Below are 26239 nucleotides of genomic sequence, written 5' to 3' on the forward strand. Positions count from 1 at the left end.
TTCTGTTTATAAATACGCACACATGCACGCACCCCTATTGGTCTACTGGTTGTTTCTCTACAGAATCCTGATTAATACAAATGCTCACAAGGGTCCATAAATACTAAACAGGGAAAGTCAAGCAAATGCTTTATGATTGCTGCTTTGGTGCCTTAGAAAGGTTGGAAATCTCTTTAAGACACAGCTGTCCATTCATTTTACCAAGTTATTTCAGGTCCAGTGGGATTTAGGTGATGAGAACCCTGTTCCTTATCAAATAGAAAAAGGGCCAAGTATTTCTTTAATCATTTATCAACTGCAAGAAACAGCCCTCAAGGTGTTCAGGGAGGACAGTACTCTGTTATTGATGCAGTACTGCTATGAAGCAATGAATGGTACACAGTACTTAAAATCCTAACAGTAGAAAACATCTTAGAACAAAAAAATCTTGCAGCCATGCTTTCTATACATTTTCCCAGGAACAGGGTGTGTTTAATAATTAAAAACACTGAATGATGAGTTACAGATAAAAATTCATAAATGGAAAGTCATATTTCTGTAAGTGGTGGTAAACATTTGGTGCTTTATTAAATTTGGTAATTTTTCTGATCTTATGAATCTCATTAGTAGGTATTGAAGCGGACCTTCCTGCTGAAAGAAATGCTGATGGGGCTGGGTTGTGGCCCAGTGGTAGAGTGCTCAACTCGCATGTGTACGGCACTGTGTTTCATTCTCAGCACCACATAAAAATAAATAAATAAAAGTTGTTTTAAAAATGTTAACTCTTTTTAAAAAGGAAGGAAGGAAGGAAGGAAGGAAGGAAGGAAGGAAGGAAGGAAGGAAGGAAGGAAGGAAGGAAGGAAGGAAGATGCTGATGATGTTAATAAGGTTTAGGAACTTCTACACTATGAAGTTCCTCCTTCCTATTTAGATGACATCTTGGGTGTGAACTGGCTAGAACAGGGATGAATTATTAATGAAGTCATTACATTTTCTTTCTTTCAAGAAACAGCAGTCCCCCCTTCACTTATTTTTAATTATCCATTGTCACTTCCTTTGAACAGCTTTGAAGTGGGAGGAGAAGGCAGTAGAAAACACTTAAAACTCTCATCACAATGCTTCCTAGATCAGTAAATTACACACTTGTCACAAGTATCCACATGGGGTGCACCATGAAGAACAGGGTGGATGGCTACAGGAAAGGGGGAAGCCAGTCCAAAGTACAGTGGAGAACATACGACTCACTACCTTTAAGGTCATCCTTTGTTCTTTAACTTCTACATGAACCCCAGTAGTGCTGTAGATTAAAATTAAATCACTCTATTTAAAAATATCTTAAAGTATCAAATGGGACTGGAGAAGGAAGTCGGGTGGAGAAGAGAGCAGAGTAGGTAAAGGAAAAAAGAAACTGCTCTAAAAAACAAAGTATAGTGGTATTTGAATTTTCTATTGTCCCCCCCACATACCATCTCAGAAAAAGAATGATAAAGAATCTTATCTAAAAATCTTATTCAAAACAAAAACAAAAGAAATGTTAACTAAAAGGCAGAGCAGATTGCTTTTGATAACACATTCCCCTCAGGTCCCAGCTAAATGACACTGGAAAAGCTTTCTGTTACACACACTTAAGAGTCCCAAAGAAAAGGAAAATAAATGTGTCTTCAACACTCTTTACAAACTAAGGTATTTAGTCCTAATGAAGTGTCTCATGGAGGGGATAGTTATAAGGGAGCTCCAGGAAGCAAGAGCTCTGAAAGGTAATTTCGTAGCATGGAGACAAATGAGCAGGAGCCAGGTTCACCATCTCACACACAGCCCCCCTATTTTGCCAGACTGGCAACAAATATCTACCTGCTCAGCTTGGACCATGTTGGGCTGACAGGTATCAAAGCAGACAGATCTGCCTTCCTGCCCCAGGGGTGCTGCTCCAAAGCAGTGCCTTGGGTTTCTATCTCTATATGAGAAAGAGCAGCTTTTGCTAACACCAAGGACTGCACAGCAAATTCCTCCCACAAGCAGGGTTTATCGCTCCCTTCCTAGTAGTGACTTAATCCTTTAATTCCTTTCAATGCCAAAAACTAGGATTTCCTGAGGACTGCCACAGGATGTGCAGCAAGCAGCAGGGGCCAAGGCTTAACGTTGTTGATTCAATATAATCAGAAGTTTAAAAAATGGTTGCTAATGCACAGCCAGAAACAGAGGGCATTAAACAAAAGGAAGAAAAGAGGCCAAGTACCTTTGAAAAAATAAGGAACTGAGCTTGAAAGGGTGCAGACTTACAGTCAGGACAGAAGTCTTTTTTTTGGGGGGAGGGTGCAGTGCCAAGGATGGAATCTGAGGCCTAAGACATGCTAGGCAAGTGCTCTACCACTGAGCCACATCCTCAGCCTGGGATAAAAAGTCTTAATTTGTCCAAAGACTGTTCTACTATCCTCTGGTGGGGCTGGAACATATTACAAGCCATTGCTGGAGAGAAACAAAGGGAGGAGGAAATACACTGTGTGCATCATGGTCAAGCATCAAGATCGACAAAGGTGAGCAAATAAAGACAATCACTGAAAAAAGCTGAGCTTGAACTTCAACTGCTTGAGAGGTAGATGGCAAGGTGGTAGGGTAGGAGTTTATAACTGATTAGTACCAACATTCAATTTAAAACAAACATTTACTGTGCATAAGACCATTTGTTGGTTATGTAAAGAAGAACCTGGGATTCTCAATAGGCTATAAATATACAAGTAGGAAAAAAAGAAAAACAAAAATAATTAATTCCAAGCAGCTTTGTAACACTGACCATAGGTCTTTGGGTTCCACCTTTCTTCCCACTAACTGGTTTCCAATTTCTCTACCTTTGTCACCAGCCATTTAGGAGGTAGCACAAGGATCTTAGATGTTTAGATTTTCAAGAACAATGAAAATTAGTAAGTCAGCTTTATCACTAAACCTTTGTTCTATAAACCAAACATTTCCCTCATTTTTCTTTTAAAAGGAGAGATAAATGGGCTGGGGATGTGGCTCAAGTGGTTAACGTGCTCACCTGGCATGCGCAGGGCGCTGGGTTCGATTCTCGGCACCACATAAAAATAAAGATGTTAGGGCTGGGGATGTGGCTCAAGCGATAGCATGCTCGCCTGGCATGCTTGCGGCCCAGGTTCGATCCTCAGCACCACATACAGACAAAGATGTTGTGTCCGCCGAAAACAAACTAAAAAATAAATATTAAAAATTCTCTCTCTCTCTTTAAAAAAATAGAGATGTTGTGTCCACTGAAAACTAAAAAATAAATATTAAAAAGATTCTCTCTTTCAAAAAAAAAAAAAAAAAAAAGGAGAGACAATATATCTTACCTCCTGGTTTCTTTTCCTCTTCCCAATTACCACCATTCAGTAGAGTTGTTTTTGTTATTCTTTGATATAAACAAGCTTTGAAAAAAAACTAAATAAATAACCTTAGGCCTGTTAAACATCAATCTGATTTTGACTGAGGTTTTTTAAAAATGTTTTTCTAGAGCCTGGTCTACCAAGAAATCAATGGTCTGAGTAGAGTAGCCTAGAATCCTTATGTTTTACATTTTAAAAAAAATTTTTTTAAGTTGTCAATAGACCTTTATTTTTTTGCTTATTTATATGTGGTGCTGAGGATTGAACTGAGTCCTCACATGTGTGAGGCAAGTGCTCTGCCACTGAGCTCCAGCCCCTGTATTTTAATTTTTTGAGACACTGTCTTATGTTGTCAAAGCTACCTTGAACTTGCAATCCTTCCGCCTTATTGTCCACAGTAGCCTACAGAGACTACTAGCACGTGCCACAGCGCCTAGAATGAATATTCTTTTTCCTAAACTCCACAGCAGTGATGCTCAACCTGGGCTTCCACTGGAAGTATCAGGAGCACTTTTAAATAACAATATACCGAAGCGCTCACCCCTAGACAGTCAAAGGTCTGCAGTGGGTCTCTGCCATTGGACACTGCTTCCAACCTTCTCATTTTGGGACAAGGTTAAGGACTATTGCACTAAAGTGCTCAGATGCAGGCGGTCCATGGACAGAGTTTGAGCGTAGGACTTAAAAGAGTTCACCTTAACGCGGTGCTTTGGAAACTCTGACAGACTCCTTGAATCCAACTGGAGTCAGGTTCCTTTGAGTGCTTTCTCTGTCATACCTTGAGATTCCCTTTACCATTTCAAGGAATACAACATGACTAAGAATCCTGCTGAGGGTGTTTGGAGGAAATCCCTGCACTTGGTATCTGACCACCCTTGATATCTTGGCACCTGGTCTGCTTCCTGCAAAAATTCTGAAGGCAAGGAGCCCCTAACCCTTGATGCTTCCCTTGGTAATTGCCCACCCACTACCCTGCATTCTGGCTATAAATTCCCACTTACCTGCGCCAGAGTCAGTAAAGCCCAATCTCTCATTGCAGTGGCCCCCTATGCCTATCACCTGGCCCCTATTGAATAAGAAGTGCCATGGGACTGAGTGTTTGGCTCAGAGGTAGAGGACTTGCCTAGCATGTGCAAGGCTCTAGGTTCAATTTCTGTCACTACAAAATCAGTTCTGCCCCTGGAGCCACCTCTCTCGCTCAGTCCCTCCGCTCTACTCTATGAGTGCACTCTCACTTTTGCTTTAATAAATCTGTGCTCTGCCTGTTTAAAAAAAAAAAATCAATTCTTCTTTGGAAAGCTCTCATATCTGGCAAGCTATCAGAAGAGTAGGTATCATGGTCTTGACAGAGGGCAGTCCGCAGTCCATCTATCTTGTTAATTGCTTACATGCATTAAGTAATGGTAGCAATTAACCATTACTAAGTTGAAGAACACCTGGAATCAAGTCCCTTAGGCAAAATCCTAAGAATAATTCTGGAGGAAAGAGGAGGCAATTCCAATCATGTTAGGGTTTACAAAGTTAGCTTTGTTCTTTAATAAGCAACAGAGATAAGTTCACAAATTAGAAGTGATCAGAAGACATAGCAAGTAAAGGTATGTCTCAGCTCAGTAACTGAACATACAAAATCACATCAAAAAATCTTTAAATTGCATTATGAAATAAAACTAAGTTAGTTGACCTACTCAATTCTTTTTTTTTTAATCATTTTTTAGTTGTAGTTGGCTCAAGTGGTAGCACGCTCACCTAGCATGCATGGGGCGCTGTGTTCGATTCTCAGCACCATATAAAAAATAAAATAAAGTTTTATGTCCACCTAAAACTATTTTATTTACTTATTTTTATGTAGTGCCTGGGCGTCCCACATGCTAGGTGAGCTCTCCACTGAGCCACAACCTCAACCCTCACCTACTTAATTTAAAAAAAAAAAAAAAAAAAAAAAAGGACTTAATACTTTAATCAAGAGTTTAGATTCCTCAGGTCATCTTACCATATTACCAAAAAAGGAAGGACATACAGTTCAAGGCTCCTTTCTTGCCCCAGAGGAATGAATTCAAACTCTTTATTTATGTTTTGTACTAACAACAAGATTCTACTTAATGGCCAAGTCTACATTTGTTCAAAGGTTACCTTCCAGCCTGCTGCCTATGGGCATCTTAATAGCCAGTCTCAAACTAACTGAAACAAGACACAAAAGGAGTTTCTTATTGCAAGAAACTTTTATTAACATTTGGATTTGGAAGAAAGAGATGAGAGTGGAAGGAGAAACAGACCATGGTAAAAAGCTCTTCAGGGTTCAGAACAGATTTCTGAACAGAGAGGGAGGTGAAAGGGGTTACTGATCCATGGAGAGGGAACAGGTAGGCAGATGCCCAAAAGGCCTTTCATTTGTCAGGCTGATTACTCACAAGGAAACATAGCTGTTCTTTGGAAAATTAGCAGACCAGAAACCAGAGAGTTAGAAAGAGAATATAAAATAGTCTGTTTTAATAAAGTATTAAATAAACATTAATTATACTTCACAAGTATAAGCGGCTAATGTTAGGAAAGCCACATTTAATTTGAAGACAAGATATTAAGAAAACTTGTCCCATATGTGGGTTCAAATTTCTCCTCCTGTAAAAAGTGGTCCTATAGTTTCTGATTTCAAAAGCTTATTAAGTCATTGGTTAAAAAGGCCTTTTGTGCTAGAAAATGAAGAAATTAATTTATAAAAGGGAATTTTTTTCTTTAAATTTTTACATAATTTGCTACCATGATAGAAGCCATAGAAAAATTTTACTTTCATAGAAAGTTTTTTTTTTTTTTTTTTGATAGTGCTAGGGATTAAAGCCAGGGCCTTGTGCATGCTAGGCAAGCACTCTACCAACTGAGCTATATTATATGCCCAGCTCTGTAAAGTTCGGTAAAGAATGTAAGATCTGAGGGGCTGGGGATATGGCTCAAGTGGTAGCACGCTCACCTAGCATGCATGGGGCACTGGGTTCGATTCTCAGCACCACATAAAAAATAAAGATATTATGTATACCTAGAACTAAAAAATAAATATTAAAAAAAGAATGTAAGATCTGAATTGCTTCCAATAATTAGATGGCTTTAAGTAAGTTTAAGGTTTAACGGGGTGGAGAAGGAAGAAGTTGTCAGGGGAAAAGGAAGGAGGAACTTGAGAAAAGAGGAAGGCGAACAAAGGAAGAGGTTTTTTTCTGAGACTAGTTCTTCCAGGGAACTTTACCCTACCCCTAGAATGGAAGGTTTTTCAAAGACCAGGGTCATGTACTGTTCAACTCTGCACCCCTCACATAGCACCCCTACTACCACGCACAGAATTTGATAAATGTGGAAACAAAGCTTTAACAGCAGGGTTCTAAGCCGTTAGCTACCAAGTTAGGTCAGGCCTGACTCTCCCCATCAGATACAGGACTCAACTGAACTGGGGTAAGAATAAAACTGCTCACCAGGAAACTTAGTTTTTATTTGTATAAATTTCTAATAATAAGATAAATTACTTTAAAGCAGGAAAATAAAGTAAAAAAATTTTAGAAGACAAATAAATTGTTCCTGGGCTCAAAAGGCATGGTGTTTGGAGCAAGGATTAAAAGCTGTCACCCCCAGAAGAAGCAAGGGCAAGACGTTGTTTTTCCAACAGTTCTGCCGGGGCATGAGAATTGTGAGATGCTTCTTTGTAAAATGTGCCTCAGTTCTCCTAATTTAGTTTTTGACAGTTCTACCTCATTAACAACTCTATTACTGTAATTAGTTCAAATATTAGGACAAATGAATTTTAATTAAACCTCAATCTTCCTAAGGTATTCATTTTTTCTTTTTCTTCTGCACCAACAACCATCAGAATGGGCCCAGCTCCTTCAAAACTAAGAAGTGAGCCAGGAGTGGTGGTTCATGCCTTTCATCATAGCTACTCTGTAATTCCAGTTATTCTGAGGCTGAACCAGGAGTACTGCAAACTCAAGGCCAGCCTAGGCAACTCAGCAAGACCCTGCCTCAAAATAAAATAAAAAGGGCTAGGGATCAAGCTCAGTAGTAGAGTTATGATCTACATATATGAAGCCCTGGGTTCAATTCCTAGTGCTGCCCTCCCCCCCCCCCGCCAAAAAAAAAAAAAACCCTCAAACACTAAGAAGTAAGAAAAGCTCAGTATTCTATGTGGAAAGTGATTTGTCATCATTTTAAATTTATCTATGTACCTGTCTAGTTTATGCTATTCCATGATTTGGCCATTCTGGCTCAAGATTAGACTATGCAGCAATGTTACAATAAAGCACCTTAAAAGCCCACCCATATTTGAATATTTGTAGATCATGTGTGCACTCAATTAACAAATTTATTGAAAGGATACTAAACGTCAGACACTAAGCCAGGTGTTATTCATGTTATTATTAACTATACCTTTAGTAAGAAATAAAATTCATCAAAGTACAGCTCTGGAAAAATGAAAGAAAAAAAAACAAAACAAAATTTTGGTGGACTTGGTCATTTTGCCTTGATCATAGATTTTGGAGCCAAATTTTCATTGCTGGATGTGCATCAGTGTTAATGTGAAGTAAAAAATTCCAAGTGTCCAGAGGAACTTGTTGGAATGTCCCATGTCTAGCTTTTTCTACTCACAAGCCTGTTGTAACTCAACAATGCCATTTAAGGCACAATTTCCATTCACTCTTAGGTCCCATGCTGCTCCACATCCACTGGCCAAAGGCCATATGTCCCTCTCTTCCTTGGGGAAAGGAAAGGAAGCAGGAAAGGGCGGGAGGAAGGAGAATGCCTGCAAAGCAGGATGGAAATGGATCTCATCTTCCTTGCCTGCTGAGACTTTGCTGAAAGTGCTACCCCCTCCCCAAAGCAGCACATCTTCTCACAGGAAAGTCAGAAACATTTGTTAATACCAACCACATACCATTCATGCATGTATTTAAGCCTTACTTAACATTATTTTAAGCAGGCTTTATTTCCACTTAAGTTTTTTAAAAATATTTTTAAATTTTTTTTATTTTTTAAAAATATTAGTTATACATGGACACAATACCTTTATTTGGTTTATTTATTTTTATGTGGTGCTGAGGATCGAACCCAGTGCCTCACATGTGCAAGGCAAGTTCTCTGTCACCGAGCCCCAACCCTCCACTTAAGTGTTTAATATACTCTCTGCAGTCTAACAACAACAAAAAAAGTTTTGATCATAAATGTAATATATTTGCATAGCAAAGTTTTAATAGCATAGAATATTACTAAATAATAATAAACATTTCTTTTTTTTTAAAGAGAGAGAGTGAGAGAGAGAGTGAGAGAGAGAAAGAGAATTTTTAATATTTATTTTTTAGTTTTCAGCGGACACAACATCTTTGTATGTTGCTGAGGATGGAACCCGGGACACACGCATGCCAGGCAAGCGCGCTACCGCTTGAGCCACATCCCCAGCCCTAATAATAAACATTTGTCCCTGAACACTAGCCACCTCCATCCCACTCCCAGGAAGTCTTATGTCTGGCTTTTCTGGTAGTTGGCACCTGTGTTGAAAAGACCTCTACTTCCTATGTCATCAATCCTAGATGATGTCTGAGGCCTTCATACTTCTCCACATTCCACCTTTCCTCCATGAATCACCATCATTTTTGTAATATTACTATTTTTAATTCTTCTGGTGGCTAGTTACCTTTGTAAATTTAGAAAGCTTTTCTTAAACCTCAAAATTTGTTCATAAACTTAAGACAGTACCTATTGGTACTTCACTAACTCTGGTAACATACTGGTAGTGGGTGGGGAAACTTGAAATGTATAGAAGCTAGTGGAAAGAATTTAGAAGTCTCTAAAGATGTCTACCAAAATCACTGCAAGGTACATACACTCTAAAGAATCTCACAAAGAAGACACATACAAAGATCACTGTTGCAGTATTGTGTAACATTTAAAAATAGCTCTAACAGGGGCTGGGACTGGGGCTGGGGTTCAGCCGTAGTGCACTTGCCTGGCATGTGTGAGGCACTGGGTTCGATCCTCAACACCACATTAAAATAAATAAATAAAATAAAGGTATTGTGTCCATCTACAACTAAAAAAATTTTTTTAAAAATTATTAAAAATGCTACTCACACCCTTTTATCCCTCCCCTCTCCCAAAACTGAATACACTTGTGTGTCTTCATCAGTGATACTGCACAGTAAGGACTCCACTACATTTCCCACTTACGCATTCACCTGTCTCTCCATTTCCCTCTCTCACAGAGATGTCTTTTAGGTACGTGGGCTTACCTACTTTCTTCATAGCTTTTACACATATCATGGGAAATTTTTTGTCATAATGTGGGAAGATGACCAGGATAAAGCACAACATAGTCAAACAACTCTAGCAGACAGAAGACACGCCCCCTCCCCCTCAGGAAAAGAGCCTCATGAGTAATACACATCCTGCAGCAGCTTCCCCAGACTCACGCTCAGCACTTTGGATAGCCTGCCAAGGGAGACTTATGACATGGGGTTTTCATTCATACACTTAAATCTCATAAACATTTCTGTGACTTATTACAGCAAGTAGAGTGAGTCCTCCAGAACAGGGAACATGTACTCCATATGCTATTTATGGGCAAACACACTCCCTAAAGTATGAAAGCACTGAGGGAGAAAACTGCAGGACAGCGACTGTCTTCTAGGGAGTGAGTGGGAGACACAGGATCAGGAAAAGATAGCTGAAAAGTTTCATATATCTTTTGATTTCTTTTTAAAAGGTGAGATAAGGGTCTGGGGCTGTGGCTCGGTGGTAGAGTGCTCACCTAGCATGCATGAGGCATTGGGTTCAATCCTCAGCACCATATAAAAATAAAATAAAGATACTGTGTTCACCTAAAACAAAAAAATAAATAAATATTTTTTTAAAAAAGATGAGATAAAAGGTGAAATGCTATCATTATTAAAATACCAGCACAGGGCACGTTATTTCCTGTAGAGTTTTATGAAATTTGAAGGACCAATGAAATTTTTAACCCATCTGAAACAGGCACAAGTCTACCAATATTGAGCAGATCACAGAAACTATTCAAGAATTTGAATCTGATACTACACAGGACAAGGGAACTAGCGTGTGCCAGTGGTTTTAGCCCTGTAAACCTCGTATCCTGACAAGACTGCCTTCCATGAGAATCTCCACCCCTGCCTCTGGCCTCCTGATCCCAACCTTGACCACTCTTTACCTCACATAGATCTGCTCTGGCCACAGTGGCCACCTTGCTACTCCTTGAACACAGAGTTGCCTCCATCTCAGGGAACTTCTGCCCCTGGGTTTTCATGTCTAAATCCTCACCTTCTTCAAATCCTTGCTAAAATCCACCACCACTACCCTCTTTAAAATGACAAAGTGAGTCCCCAGCCTCTTAACCCCTGCTTATCTACCTGTCAGTTCTTACCACTTTCTAGCATTATGTAATTCACACACCTCCACCCACAAAAGAAAACCCAGAAATTTAGACATGTTTTATCCTTTGATGAATACAGGTGCCTGGATAGCACCTAGCACAATGCAAGCACTTAAATATCTTAATTAATAAAGCTTCAATCATTCTGTACTACAGTGTTCTCTGGCACTCACACAACTTCCAATCATTCTTTGCACCCACAATACTGCTCAAGTATACACTTTAATTCAAATAGTGTGAGTGTATTCCCATTTCTGTGAATTCTGATTCAGAGTCTAACATGCAGTAAGAAACTTGATGTTTTCAGAATTAATGAATTCAACGTCTTGAACATAAGGGATGCAGGACATTTCTATTACAAAAAGAATCACCCTCAGGTAACCAACTGCAGGTCTCTCTTTGGAAAGATCACCTTAAGGCACAATTAGAAGACTACTGTCCAGGTTCAGAGCTTTTTTTCTACAAGGACAATAAAAAGATGCACTCAAAATGTCATAAAAATAAATATCATCTTAACACATACACAGATAAAAAAGAAGTCAGGTCAAATTTAATTAAGATCCAATAGCAGGCTATGGAGAAAAGGTATTTATCTCTACTTTTTTATTTTTATTGACCTCTGTTTTGACAGAGAAACAATGTCGCCAATAGAAGTTTATCATGCTAATTAAACATTTCAGGGAATAAATTTTAAAATAAATTATTTAAAAGTTGGTAGTGGGGCTGGGGTTATAGCTCAGTGGCAGAGCACTTGCCTAGCACATGTGAGGCATTGGGTTTGATCCTCAGTACCACATAAAAATAAATAAATATATAAAATAAAGGTGGTGGGGGAAGCTGATAGGAAAAGTTTTTTTGTTTGTTTGTTTTTTATATTTATTTTTTAGTTCTCGGCGGACACAACATCTTTGTTGGTATGTGGTGCTGAGGATCGAACCTGGGCCGCACGCATGCCAGGCAAGCGTGCTACCGCTTGAGCCACATCCCCAGCCCCAGGAAAAGTTTTTAAAATGGCCACAAATTATTTGACATGCCTTGAGTTGGGGAAGTGCAGGTTAATACTCCATGCCCTTCATTCTGTCCTGACCTTAGTCATGAATGAGCTTGTTTAACAACTAATCAGAAGAGGTCATGGAGTTTCAGCCAGGTTCTTTGGAATGCCTGCTCTCTAAAGTGTCCTTTCACAAACTGGTACCCAGTTATGATGTCATGGAAAGGAATCATAAAGGTACTCCGGTCACATCATGGCTAAGTCTGTCTTAGCCTAGGTCAGTCTAGCCCAGGTGTCCTGTGAAGAAGCGGCCAGATGATCCCAGTCACAAGTCATCTAAGTCTTCCAGTATTTGAGTCTTCCAAGCTAGTCCCAGACACTCCGCAGCAAAAACAAGCCGTCCCTGCTGTGCCCTGACCAAATTCCTGACCCTCAGAATCTGAGCATAAATAACTGGTTGTTGTGTTGCACCACTAAGCTTTGGGGTGGCTGGAGAGAAAGAACTGGAAACAAGTGCTGCCCCAAGTCTTTATCTAATCACCATATTTCATTTTTTCATGAGATGTCATTGGTTAGTACACACAAGTCCTCTAGCAAAGGACAAAGCACTGACTCAATATTAACTTTGAAAGATGTCAGTCCTTTCCCAGCCACCCAAGTCTGTGCCCTATACCAATAAGATGCACATATCTCTCACTCAAGAAATGCTAATGTGTCTGTCTCCTTCTCACTCTCTTCTCTCTCAGAGCAAAGCATTCTCTTTTCAATATACCACATCAGAAAGAGGAAAGTAAATTGTAGCTATTGGTACTCATGAGGCCCTAATGCTACGTGTGCAATATTTCTAAAATATTTTCTTCTTGAAGAAACAAATTCATAAAATTAAAAATGATCACAATTTATTATTTCCAAAAATCTTTCCCTAGAAACAAGGATCTATAACTGGTAGAAAAAATATTAAGGCAAAATTTTGATTTCAGAAAACAACTTTAAACAAAATCAGATGGACCCCTTTATTCTTGTTTTTAAGCACAAATTTAGTTAATCTTAAAGTATTATATAGCTATAGAGTGAAGAGCTCAAGGCTAATAATAAAAAAATCTTTTATTAAAGTCATTCTTGTAAAAGCAAAAAAAGTAAAAAGTAAAATTAAATGTATGTCTTATACTGGCAATAGAAATACTTTTTAAAGTAAAAACAACAAAAACTCAATTTTATTATGACTAGTTTGTAGTCAATACTGCCCTCTGGTGACACAAAATAAAAGTCAAATGTCAGAAAGTGAATGTAATACTTGATTTCAGTGTTCAAGTCAAGGCATCTAGTCTGGACTACAAATTCCACCAAAGACAAAATAAATAGATTCATTATTACCTTCATTATCTATTTCATGTTAAATTAGAGACTCTCAAGGGTTCTTATACATGGAAAGAGCAGTTCTTGCATAAACTATTAATGAAACATCATTACATGGTAAATTTTATCTTTAGTAAAATTATTCAATTTAAGGAAGACCCTGAAGACATGCTACTCATAAGTTAAGAAGGCATGCAGGACAGTGAGAGGAAAGCCTTGCCATCTGTAACAGAAAATTCCATGGGAAGGGAGCCATAGTTCTCAGTGCCTGTGTATCTAACACACTGAAAAGTACCCATGGAAACCAAGGCCTCACAAGCCTGCCAACTCTGCCCCTCAGGAAACCTTACTCCTTATTTTTAGGAAAAAATCTTAACAAAAAAGAGCACATTTGGCTGCTAAATATTCACTAAGTGTAGGAAATGTTTCAAGAAAAAAAGACTTACCAAGGCTAGTGCCATCCTGCCCCATGATGCACTTCATTGAGGTGATGATCTGCTCCACCACAGGGGGTGACAGAGATGTGGCATACACTGCACTATGAGAATGTGTGCGCAAATAGTCAATCAGCTCCTGGGGAGTTCAAAGAGGCAGATAATTAGAGGCAATTCTTTAATTTACTGGCAATGTCAGTTACTACCTTCCTTCCAGGTGCCAGTGGACACCTCCCTTAAAAGGCCTGGCAGAGACACTAATCTGAGATGTGAGGTTAACCGACAGGGTCAAAGTGTCAGCAACAACAGGGTTAGAATCTCTACAAAGGTTTTTAATCTTTGTTTGATTTTTTTTTAAACCAATTTCAAAGTATCTTTTCTCTATTTAATGTTACCAACAAACAAGGAGGCGTTCTGGATTTCCCTTTTACATACAATAATTTACTTCTAAGCATTACAGAAAATTTCACTTTCATCTCACCTTACACTTGCAAGGCTCATCCTTATACCCTTAAAGTAAGAGTACTCAGTCTTGGGGTTCAGCTTGGTGGTAGAGCAAATGCCTGGTGTGTGAGATTCTGGGACAGTCCCCACCAATAAATAAACAAATAAATAAATAGTCTCTAATATTGGTTTTAAGGGCATCAGAATATCCTCCAGGGGCTGGGGATGTGGCTCAAGCAGTAGCGTGCTCGTCTGGCATGCATGCGGCCCGGGTTCGATCCTCAGTACCACATACAAAGATGTTGTGTCCACCGAAAACTAAAAAATAAATATTAAAAAAATTCTTTCTCTCTCTCTCTCTTTAAAAAAAAAAAGAAAAAGAATATCCTCTAGTTATATGGAGATTTATAAAATTATATAAATGTGGCAGAAATAAGTCTTTCATTAGAATACCAATGCTACCTCACTGCATAAAGTAAAGCCCTGTTACAAGGATTTCTAAAACAACTAATTATATACCCCTGTTCTCTGGTACTCTTTAACTTCACTTAAATCTTTAAATAAATAAAATGTGGGGCTGAGGCTATGGCTCAGTGGTAGAGTGCTCACCTGGCACTAGTAAGGCACTGGGTTTGATCCTCAGCACCACATAAAAATAATGTGGTGCTAAATATATATGTAAAAAAATACAAAATAAATAAATGTGCACACAAGTGTTATTACCAAAACCAAGTAAATAAACAAAAATGATAACATGTGTTAATACTTCTAAAATAGTAAAAAACATGCCCCCAAACCCAGAAGCACAAATGTTATACTTAAATGATCTCCCAGAATATTACTTTTCTATCCTCTGGTATGCAGGAATAAATCTTACCAAAAAGCAGTTAACTCTCCAAAATAAGCCTAGTTCCATTAACAAAAAGGGTAACATTTGAGAATAAAATCCACCAAGCCTGATTAAAACCTACTGAAAATGTGTTTTCCCTAAAAGGCAACCAATTATTTAAAGAATGACTATTCTTTAAGACACCCAACACCAGGAATTTAGAATATTTTTGAGTACCTACTATGTGCTATATATGAATATCTGACATATACCATTTTTTTTCTAATGTTATAGTGATTTTTAAAAATACTTTTATGAAAATATAAACCACATGCTATTATATTCACCTTTTAATTTTTTGGTACCAGGGATTGATGAGCCCAGAGGTGCTTAACCATGGAGCCACACCTCCAACCATTTTTATTTTGAGATAGGGTCTCATGCTAAGTTGTTGAAGCTAACTTTGAACTTATGATCCTGCTGCCTCAGCCTTCTGAGCGACTGGGATTAAAGGCATGCACCACTGAGCCTGGCTCATATTCACCTTTTGAAAGTGTACAATTCAGTGGCTTTTAGCATATTTGGAATTGTGCAACTTTCACCAGCATCTAATTTTAAAACATTTACATCACCCTAAAAGGGAAACCCATTAAAGGTCCCTTCTACTTCTCCCTCTCCTCAGCCCTGGCAACTTCTAATCTACTTTCTGTTTCTACACCTATTCTTAATAGAAAACTTCAAGAAAAATCATCATACAATATGTGACCCTCGGCAACTGACTTTTCACTTAACAGGATGTTGTCAAAGTGCATCCCTGTTGTATTAGGCACATATCATTTTAAACTCTTATTACAATATTACAAGAGCTAGGCATATCTATCTTTATTTTGCTGACAAACTGAAAAGTTAAATGCTTTCCTGAAGGTCTCACAAAGCAAGCAGAGGCAAATCCAGGCCTGTTTCTTTAGTTCACCATTGCCACCATGCCACATTGATTTTTTTTTTTTTTTTGGGAGAGAGAGAGAGAATTTTTTTTAATATTTCTTTTTTAGTTTTTGGTGGACACAACATCTTTATTTTATTTTTATGTGGTACTGAGGATCGAACCCAGTGCCCTGCTCATGCCAGGCGAACGTGCTATGGCTTGAGCCACATCCCCAGTCCCACATTGGTTTTTAGTTACCTCAAGTTCACTATATAATTTCAGAATTGAAAGATACAATGTTCTGTAGCACTCTAGAGCTAGCAAATGCTTTTTCTTCCTCTTTCTATGTTCACCCATGATACATTTGAGTCCAAGGGCCAGAAAACCGAGCTTCTGTTCCCACTGGCTCCCATGACAACCACACTACTTTCGAAACCCAGCAGCAGACTGGCAACAGGAAGCAGCACTGTGTGTCCTCTCACAAAAGAGGGTATTCTATATCTCAAACCAGAACGTAGTTTAGAAAGAAGCTCAAATAAGAAAACAACCAACAATGAACAGAACCAGCCTTTAGCTCAGTGAGGAGACATCAGCATCACTCTCTGGGCAGCTGAAGCGGGAAGCCCACTGGCACTAGGAGCTAAACCACAAACAAACTCAGGATCTCCACACCCCAGTTCAGGACTCATCTGCTAAACACTGCCAAGTTCAGGCATCCTGTTTTCATCTTTAATGGCCCATTCACCTTCTTGCCTCCAATGTATCCTCCAGAAGCACCAAAGCTCTTTGTGAACGTTCCCATCATGACATCCACATCCTCAGGATTCAAGCCAAAGTAGTCTACCACACCTCGACCTTTAGGGCCCAGGGCGCCGATGCTGTGAGCCTCATCCAGATACAAGTATGCCTTGTATTTCTTCTTGAGGGCAATCACTTCAGGAAGGCGAACAATAGACCCCTCCATGCTGACAAAACAGGATTAAAAAATATATACATTGAGACTTTTTACCTCTCAAAATTAGAAATTATTGCTTTACTATTCATGTTGTGAGTTTATTTCTTTTTAAATCATCTAACGACTTCACCTGTGGTTTTAAATCAACAGGGTTAGTTGGTGCTATGGCTTGGCAGAAATCTAGAGGAAAGGAGATTAGATCTTTTAAGACAAGTGCCAGAATACAATAGATCCTAATTCATGACGGAAAGAATTAAGGTCACAGCAGAGTCTTCTAAAGCTTGTACTTATAGGTAACATTAGACTTTTGTATTACATTGCATACACAATTAAAATTACACAAAAGAATAAAAAATTAGGAGATCAAAGCATAAGGACTAGCAACATTAATCGAAGACAAATATTTCTCAAAATTAAGTGGTATGTAATTTGGTTTGACATATTAGAATCCATATTCTTGCCCATATGTGTGAGTTCCCTACGCCAAGAGAAAAATGCAGGACCCAAAGAGAATGGGCATTAGGAGACTGTGTAGTATACACACAAAAAGCCTTCTATTCCAGTGCTGACTTTGCTTCCAGGGTTTTCAACAAGTCATAATACTGTTTCTTTAGTTTCCAGAGGGTGCAATGTAGCATTCCCTCCTTCAGCGTAATAATTCTAGAACTTCATGGACCCAAGTCACAAAGATCAGGACAGTGAAGTAGGATTACCTATATATTCCTTCCACAAGAATTAGAATTTTCTTCCAGGGCCTTCGTGTCCGAGGCTGACCATAAACAATGGCATCTTTTAATAGCTTCTCTAGGCTTTGCATATCTACAAGCACATGAAAAAGAATTGAGTCATAGACAATCTTCCTTTATCCTAACTTTCTTCCAAAAATTCAAATACATATTTCTTACTCATTCGGGAAGTGTGTCTTGAATAGCAAAGGACATGAACAAAAATAGAGTCAAACAAAATGAGACTAGGGCAAAATGGTGAACTATTACCACCTTTAACTGAAACCTAAATGTGACAAATATTCAAAACCATCAACATGATTAAATAACTGTGGTTACTGTCTGCTTCGGTTGCTTACCATGCTTTCTGAAATGACCAATGCTTCATCTTAAATACTTTGCCTTCAAGTTAGCTTTTCTGTATTTGTAGAATCAAAGTATATCTCTAATCCTAGTGAGTCATTCATAAAGAAGAGCATAAAGAAGACTGAGCAAGAGTGTGAACAAAGGGCTGGGAATGTAGCTCAGTGACAGTGCTTGCCTAATGTGCACCAGTACCAAATAAAAAGTTTGTGAACAAATCATAACAAATATGTATACCTTTACTTCAAAGTGTAGTCTCTACTTCCTTCCACCTGGGATGTACTCAATAAGTGCTTGTTAAATAGCCTTAATAGCCTAATCTTGGTACTGGGTTTAAAATACACCAATCTGGGTGCTTGTGTCTATGTTTTAAGCAAGCTTGGCAAGCAGTTGAGACTGTTCCCTATTCAACTTCCTCAGCCATTCATACATAACCAAGTTCTGTGGCTCTGCTAGTGCTTAAGGTGGTTAATCGGCCTAGGACACGACCTGGTATAACCATTAATGAGGATCATATGGTAAAGTTCCTATTAAAGACAAATGCTATGAAGACTGTTGCCACCATTATGACCTCCATATTTAAAATATTTGCTCTGAAATGAATCTTAAAAAATTCCCCCAGGGGCTGGGATTGTGGCTCAGTGGTAGCGCACTTGCCCAGCATGCGTGAGGCACTGGATTTGATTCTCAGCACCACATACAAATAAATAAAATAAAGGTCCAGGGGCTGGGGATGTACTCAAGCAGTAGCGCGCTCGCCTGGCGTGCGTGCGGCCCGGGTTCGATCCTCAGCACCACATACAAACAAAGATGGGGTCTGCCGAAAACTGAAAAACAAATATTAAAAAATTCTCTCTCTCTCTCTCAAAAAAATTTAAAAAATAAAAAATAAATAAAGGTCCATCAACAACTAAAAAATATTTTTTAAAAAATTCCCCCAAATCTAATCCCCAATTCTGGGGGATATTTAATAGTAGCAGGAGACACCTCACCATAAAATATGAATTTGCATTTTTTATTGCTCATCACTGGAGAAGGGGTTTACAAAATCACGTTTGCTCTTTTCATAAAAGAACTGTGATAAGGAGAAATAAAGCAACAAAAACACAAAGCACAAACACAAATATGATAACCAGAGGCTGACATTGTGCTTAAACTTTCAGCTATTTGCAATAAAGCAGTTTGCACCCTTCCTAAGAGAAGACAGAAGATGCTCTATACAGAAGTATATTTGCCCTAATTTTAAAAAAACATATTTTTAGTTGTCAATGGATCTTTATTTTATTTATATGCAGTGCTTAGAATCCAACCCAGCACCTCACACATGCTAGACAAGTGCTCTACCACTATGTCTCAACCCCAGCCCAATCTGTCCTAATTTGAAGTCTATAGTTCTGCAGATAGAATGTGTGGCAATCAGCCAGAGACAAGTGTATACTTGTTATTTGAGTTTCTTATGTTTATAGACAGAAAGGAAGAGGAAAATAAATATTGATTCTAAGTTTTAGACAAGAAGAAATATCTATAACAGAATGCTTGATCATATTATCTATTTGGGAAAAAAACATTTAATCTCTTCCCCCTATTTCCTCAAATTTTAGTATATATTTCCTCAAATTTCACGGAAATTTAGGTTGAAATATATAGTAAAACTCCCAGAAAAGTATAACTTTATGATTGAAATGAGGAAGACATTAAGTAAAATCCAACAGTCCCAACAAGCATGACAAAATAATTTTGTGTCTGCATAGCAAGACACACAAAAAAAGATAAAAAATAAATTTAAAAATGGTGCAACTTTATATATAAAGGGCTCTTACAATCAGAGGAAAAGATAAACAGTTTGAAAATGGCCAATTTATAAAGTAACACCAGTAAACAAGTATCTAAAATAACTATATAAAAAGTTGCTTTACACTTAATAATAGAATAAAAATCAATGTACTATTTATTCACTAATTAGATTTAAAAAGATTTAAAATGATTCATAATAACCTATGTTGTCCAATGATTAGAAAGAGTTATTTGTATAATGCTTAAAAGCAATTTGGAAAAGGATTAAAAATTTACACCCTCTTACTCAAGCATTCTGAGACTGCCAGGCACTAATCAGATGATTGTACAAAAATGGGAGTGAAGTTCAGTTTCTAATAGAAAAGTTTAGAAACAATTTGAGGTTCATACTGAGGGGCAGATTCCCTTATGATAAAATCAGAAATAATTGCCAAACTGGCATTAAAGGAGGAGGTAGTCATAGCTACTAACAATCTATGTTCGCATTGTTAAAAAAAAAAAGGAAATTGCAGGTTACACCTTAGGTTTCATTTGATAAAACAAAATACATTTTAAGCAAGAAAAACAGAAGAAAGTCATTAAGACCCATAATCCTTTTCTCCAGAGGTAAAGAACATTTTGGAATATATTATTCTAGACTTTGATCTGTACATACACACATTTTTTTCTCACTGTGTGTATTTTAACTATGAAAATTATGTTGCATTGTGTATTATTTAATAGTACACAGATATTTCCACTTGGAGAGCAGGTTTTTGCTTTCTGGCACTTTTCTCTGAGGTCCTACAGTATCTGTACATATCCAGATCTCCGTACTTGCCTATTGTATCGTAGATGCTGGTTTAACTGTTAAATCTTTATTAACCAGAGATCCTACAGATCAGGAATCCTGATTTATTATCTCAATACCCTTCAGGCATCTATTATGTATACTTTAACAAGAAATTTGCAAACAAGAAAATGGAATGGAAAACCTGAAAGTCAATTAAAAGGAGACTATCACATTTTGCATATAAGATCTGTGTTTTTACTCCAATGAGGAAGTGCACAACTTTTAAAAAACAGGAGAACATTTTAAATTTTCTATTTAGCTTCATTTATGTTTTCTATTATTAATAGAAGTAATGTTACTATTACCATTGACACAAAGAATATTAAACCCTAAAGCATATAGTGAATTCTATGACAAAACTCACTGTTGTGCTTGAAGATTCGAATGGTTGCCCCCGACAGTCTGGCACCTAGAACCAGCGATGCATGGTTTAGCTCATCACTCAGAATTAAGCAACCCTGCAAAACCATAAGCATAGGAAGGTAAGATGATGGAGGGGAAAGTGTTAATTATGCAATTTACAAAAGGGTAGAGTCACTAATAATTAAACCCTATTAAGGAAACCCTACACAACAGCAAAGTGATCAATTTTTTAAAAAGTGTATTTGGTTTTGCAGAGATACCTTAGAAATCGATGCAAAATCCTAGCCTATTTAATACCTTCATTCTGTGATGGACCTAAACATTCAGATACACATAAAGAGGTTCTTATTCATATCTAAAATCATAAGATTTTAGCATATGAATAAGACCATCTTTAAAAGATTTGGTTTTCTCTGATTTGAGAATATTCTCTCTCTCTCTCTTTCTCTCTCTCTCTCTCTCTGTACCAGGGATTGAGATCAGGGCACTCAACTACTGAGCCACATCCCCAGTTCTATTTTGTATTTTATTTAGAAACAGGGTCTTACTGAATTGCTTAGTACCTTGCTTTTTGCTGAGGCTGATTTTGAACTCACAATCCTCCTGTCTCAGCCTCCTGAGCAGCTGGGATTACAGGTATGTGCCACTGATTTGAGAATATTTCAACTGAATTTTGATATGCTGTACTGTTTACTTGTAGGAAATGGCATCTCAGAGTTAAGCCTGTAGAAATGGGGCACTGTTTCTCTCTACTAACCATATCATTCGGAATTCAGGAAGGATCTCACTTATAAACCCCATATCCCATGGTGTGTAAAAATCTCTGGAAAAACTTTACTTTCACATGTAAATATGGTTCATGCTACAGCAACAGGAAAAGGTTGATGCTCTTGGTTTTTTATTTCTTCCCCAATTCATACTAGGCCATCTCTCCTGGAGTCCTTCTACTATAAGAGCACATGGTGTTCTTAATGCACAGGTTTTTTTCTCTGTCAAAACACAGCTTCAAAATATCCGATTAGATCTCATTTTCTCTGAATCGCCTCTTAAAAAACCCCCTTTTCCTGCAGATGGCAGAATCACAGCCTTTGGGACAGGAATCCCCTGTATTTCTCCTTTGCTAGAAAAGCAATAAACCTTTTTTAATCTCAAAAAAAATCAGATTAGATAAAATAATATAAGGTACAGAAAGTATACAATATGCTCCTGTAAGAATAAAAGGAAGAAGATGGATTAGCATATGCCTATTTATTACAGGATATTCTTGGACAGATATTTAGGAAAATTGTAATAGCAGGTATCTGAATTTTTTACTGTGTGCTAGTTTTTTATTACTTAAATAAAAGCTACCTATATCAAAATAAAAAAGGGCTGGGGATGTGGCTCTGTGGCAAAGCACCCCTGGTACTAAATAAAAGGCAGGTTTAGAGGTATGGGTACAAACTCCTGATTTTAAAAATTCACATTTATTATATACATGTGTACATACACACAGCTGTGTTTGTATGCATGAGTTAGTATACATATATGCATGTTCTATCTGTATCCACTAAGGCATGTGAAGCAGTAAAATCCCATAGCAATAAACACACCTGGTTCCCAGACCCTGACTTCTAAATACAATTCTCTGGTTGATCCGAAAGCTAGGATAAGGAACAAAACTGAGCCTGGAACTTTTTTTTTTTTGTACTGGAGATTGAACCTAGGGGTTCTCAACCACTGAGCCATACCCCCATACCTCCCCTTAAAAAAATTTTTTTTTTTAAGTTATAGATGGACATAATACCTTTATTTTATTTGTTTATTTTTATGTGGTGCCAGGGATTGAATCCAGTGTCTCACGCATGCTAGGCAAGTGCTCTACCACTGAGCCACAACCCCGGCCCACCCCCAACCCTTTTTATATTTTATTGAGAGACAGGGCCTTGCTAAGTTGCTGAAGCTGGCTTTGAACTCTCGATCCTCCTACCTCAGCCTCCCAAGCTGCTGGGATTACAGGTGTGCACCCCTGCATCTGGCTAAGCCTGGATCATCTTAATATGCCAGAAAGCAAGAAAGTACTTTTAAAAAATGAAAAAGTTGTTGCATATTCTAAAGACACAAGAGCCTTCCTGAATGAGTTCCCAATGCCCCAAACTAAAATAATTCAGGTAATAAAAAGAAGCAATCATATTGGATTATTACCCAAATAATGAAAAAGTCACAAATACATAGTGATATAAATATATAGGGGACAATTCTTCCTTACACACAATTCAAATGAGTATTGAAGGAGAAAAGTAGAAAATTTAATGTAAGAACATCAAAGTAATAACTGCTGTAGTTGAGATCAAAAGATGAATACTAAAATTAGTAGGTGAAAGGCGAATTGCCCAGTAACATACACCAATACCGTGCACCCTACAGGGCACATGGTGTTCTTAATACACTGCTTCAGTGGATCATGAGACAGAGCAGATACACCCAAACTGAGACAGCCTACAAGGAAAGACAGGACTGTCACAGATTGGAAAGGACTGAGGATCTACAATAATTGAATGTAGTTAGTTATGTACATTCTTTTATTTTCTTCTCTCTCCACCTAATTTCTTTTTTCTTTTTTTCTTTTTTTTTTTTTTTTCCACCTAATTTCTTTTTCTGGAAAAATATGCAGTATCATTATGGCCTTTTTGTTTAAAATCTATTTTTAGATAACATTGTTTACCATCTGTATGATTCAATCTGGTTTTTTTTCCTTCCTAATCTACTAGGAGTCCTAGTAGATTATATCCTACTATTGTATCCTTGGTTTAAAAAAATGAAATAAATATTAAATATCAGCAGTTGACATCTAAGTGCATAATATATTTCAGGCAACATGTTCAGAGATTTAGATGCATTAATATTTTTAATTGCCACAACAATCGTTATGAGGAAGGTACTATTATCATCTTCACTTTACATAGAGGACACTGAGTCAGGATAACTCTCTTGCTCAAGGTCATCAAAATGCACATTAGATAAAAAGCTCCTGCTTCCAGAACGTTGTGTTTATCAACAAACTGCCCTCCCTGCATCGAAGATGAACAATCAACCATCTCACAGAGAAATTCAGTACCAGATTCAAAGAATTAGGAGAAGTAGACAGTTGCTGCCCTTAACAGGTTAAAGGATATTTAGTAACATTTCAACTACAATGTTTCAGATTCAGAAGACAAATCTTTAAGGTAGTACATTCCCATGTAAATAGAGAAGAAATCTAACTTTAGATAGGAATTTGCTAGAGTTTGTGTTCATACAGGGAGAAAATGAAGTTATCTAATGTTCTAAGTATAAAAATTCTAATTCCTAAATAAAGGACAGTAATGCCTTAGAATCAATGTGACGTCAAAGAACCACACACTGTGTTTTTGAGGGAATCTGTATGTTTAATCCAAGTTGTTAGATTCACTAGCGTAAAGTTGTTCTAATATTCCCTCATTACCCTTGACTTCTGGAGGCAGTGAGCGATGCCCTCACTTGCTCCTGCTACTGGTATTTTGTGTCTTCTCATCCTGATCAGTTGGCCATACATTTACCAATTTAATTCACTTTCTCAAGAGGCAGTTTTGGTTTCACTGATTTCCTAGTATCTAATTCATTGATTTTTGCATTTATCTTTATTGCATACTTCCTTCTGCTTAGTTTGGATTTCTTTTGCTCTTTTCTAGTTTCTTAAGATAGAAAGTTTTCTAGCTGGGTACAGTGGCGCACACCTGTAATCCCAGTGGCTCAGGAGGCTGGGGCAGGATGATTGCAGGTTCAAAGCTGGCCTCAGCAACTTAGTGAGACCCCAAGCAACCTAGTGAGATCCTGTCTCAAAATAAATAAATAAATAAAAAATAAAATAAAATAAAAAGGACTGGGGATGTGTTTCAGTGGTTAAGCACCCTGGGTTCTATCCCCAGTATAAAACATAAAACAAAAAACAAACAAACAAACAAAAACCCACAAATGAACAAAAACATTTTCTTTTGACACTCTACATTCCCATCTGAGCACTGCTTTACTTTTATCCAACGAATTATGATATTAATTTCCATTTAATTGAAAATGTTTTCTATCTTCCCTTATTCTTTATTCTTTGGCTCATGGATAATCCAGAAATGTGTGGTTTAATTTCAAATATTTAAGGATGTTCCAGATATCTTTGTGTTACTGATTCCTAATTTCACCATGGTCAGAGAACAAAAACTTTTTTAATGGTCTGAAGTATGGTCTTGTTTATTTTATTTATTTATTTATTTATTTATTTATTTATTTATTTGGAGACAGGGTCTCACTAGGTTACTTAAGGTCTCACTCTCGGTAAATGTTTTGCTGTTGTTGGGTGAAGTGTCTGAGTAGTGTCAATCGGCTGGATGAAAGTATTTTCTAAGTTTTCTATATCCATATGGATTTTATGTTTAGTTCTATTGATTGATAGAGGGGTGTGAATATCTAATTAGAATTCTACACCTGTATACTTCTCCTTTAAGCTTCATCAATTTTTGTTTTGTGTACTTCAAAGCTCTGTTATTAGGTACCTATATATCTTGAAGAATTAATTCTTATCATATACAGTAATCCTCTTTATCTTCAGAAATATTACCTGTTTGAAAATCTTTGTTTATGTAATGTGGTCACTTCACATTTCTTTTGATTATTGTTTGCAAGATATATCTTTTTTCATTCTTTCTTTCTTTCTTTTTTTTTTTTTTTGGTGGTGCTGGGGATGGAACCCAGGGCCTTGAACATGGTAAACAAGTACTCTTAACACTGAGCTACTTCCCCAACCATTCTTTGACCTTGATGTCTTTATATTTAAAGACTCTCATTTTATATTAGAAAGCCTACTTAATTTTACCTAATATAATAATGTTTTCTACTTGAAGATATAAATTATTTACATCTACTATAATGTCAATAGTAAATTAAACCCAAACTTACTTGGTTTCTATTTGTTCCATTTGTACCTTACAGAACCTCATAACTGTATAACTGAATTAGAGTTAGAATAATCCATTTATGAAGGAAAGTTTAAGGACCAGAAATGTTACTCGACACATTCACAGTCACACAGCTAAGTATGACCACACAATGAACCAATAAACAAGCAAAACCTCCTGTCTGAGTTAACCCACTACTTTTTTAATGCACAAATCCTAGACATCAATGTTAAAATGATGTCAAGGGTCCTTCAAGCTGACTGCCAATCTGCTAAAATACACTATACAAAGTATGTTATCCTTTCTGTCTTCTAACTATCTATTCACAAGCTCTATCTACAGGATGGATGGAAAAATACATAAATGTCTACATATATATTTATATATAACTTGTCTATATGTTAGGATGACATATATTTTCATATTTTTCAATTTAGGATAATCCATCTATTAAATAAATTTCTGAACTAAACTTTCATAATTTTAGTCTTTCAGAAGTTTTTATTTAT

General features: G+C 37.3%; 1 protein-coding gene across 3 annotated transcripts in view; it reads right to left on the bottom strand.

Moving 5' to 3' along the window:
* Sptlc2 (serine palmitoyltransferase long chain base subunit 2) overlaps positions 1–26239 on the bottom strand; it is a 110006-nt gene that overhangs the window by 27515 nt on the left and 56252 nt on the right. For all 3 annotated transcript variants that reach the window (XM_078050589.1, XM_078050588.1, XM_078050590.1), the window contains exons 6-9: positions 20786–20879; positions 17421–17526; positions 16498–16717; positions 13567–13693 (exon numbers count right to left, since the gene is read on the bottom strand). In XM_078050589.1, coding sequence (XP_077906715.1) covers positions 13567–13693; positions 16498–16717; positions 17421–17526; positions 20786–20879 — 547 coding nt within the window. The remainder of the gene's footprint in view (positions 1–13566; positions 13694–16497; positions 16718–17420; positions 17527–20785; positions 20880–26239) is intronic.

This window comes from Ictidomys tridecemlineatus, chromosome 5 (genome assembly GCF_052094955.1).
Source record: "Ictidomys tridecemlineatus isolate mIctTri1 chromosome 5, mIctTri1.hap1, whole genome shotgun sequence".
In the NCBI taxonomy this organism is placed as follows: domain Eukaryota; kingdom Metazoa; phylum Chordata; class Mammalia; order Rodentia; family Sciuridae; genus Ictidomys; species Ictidomys tridecemlineatus.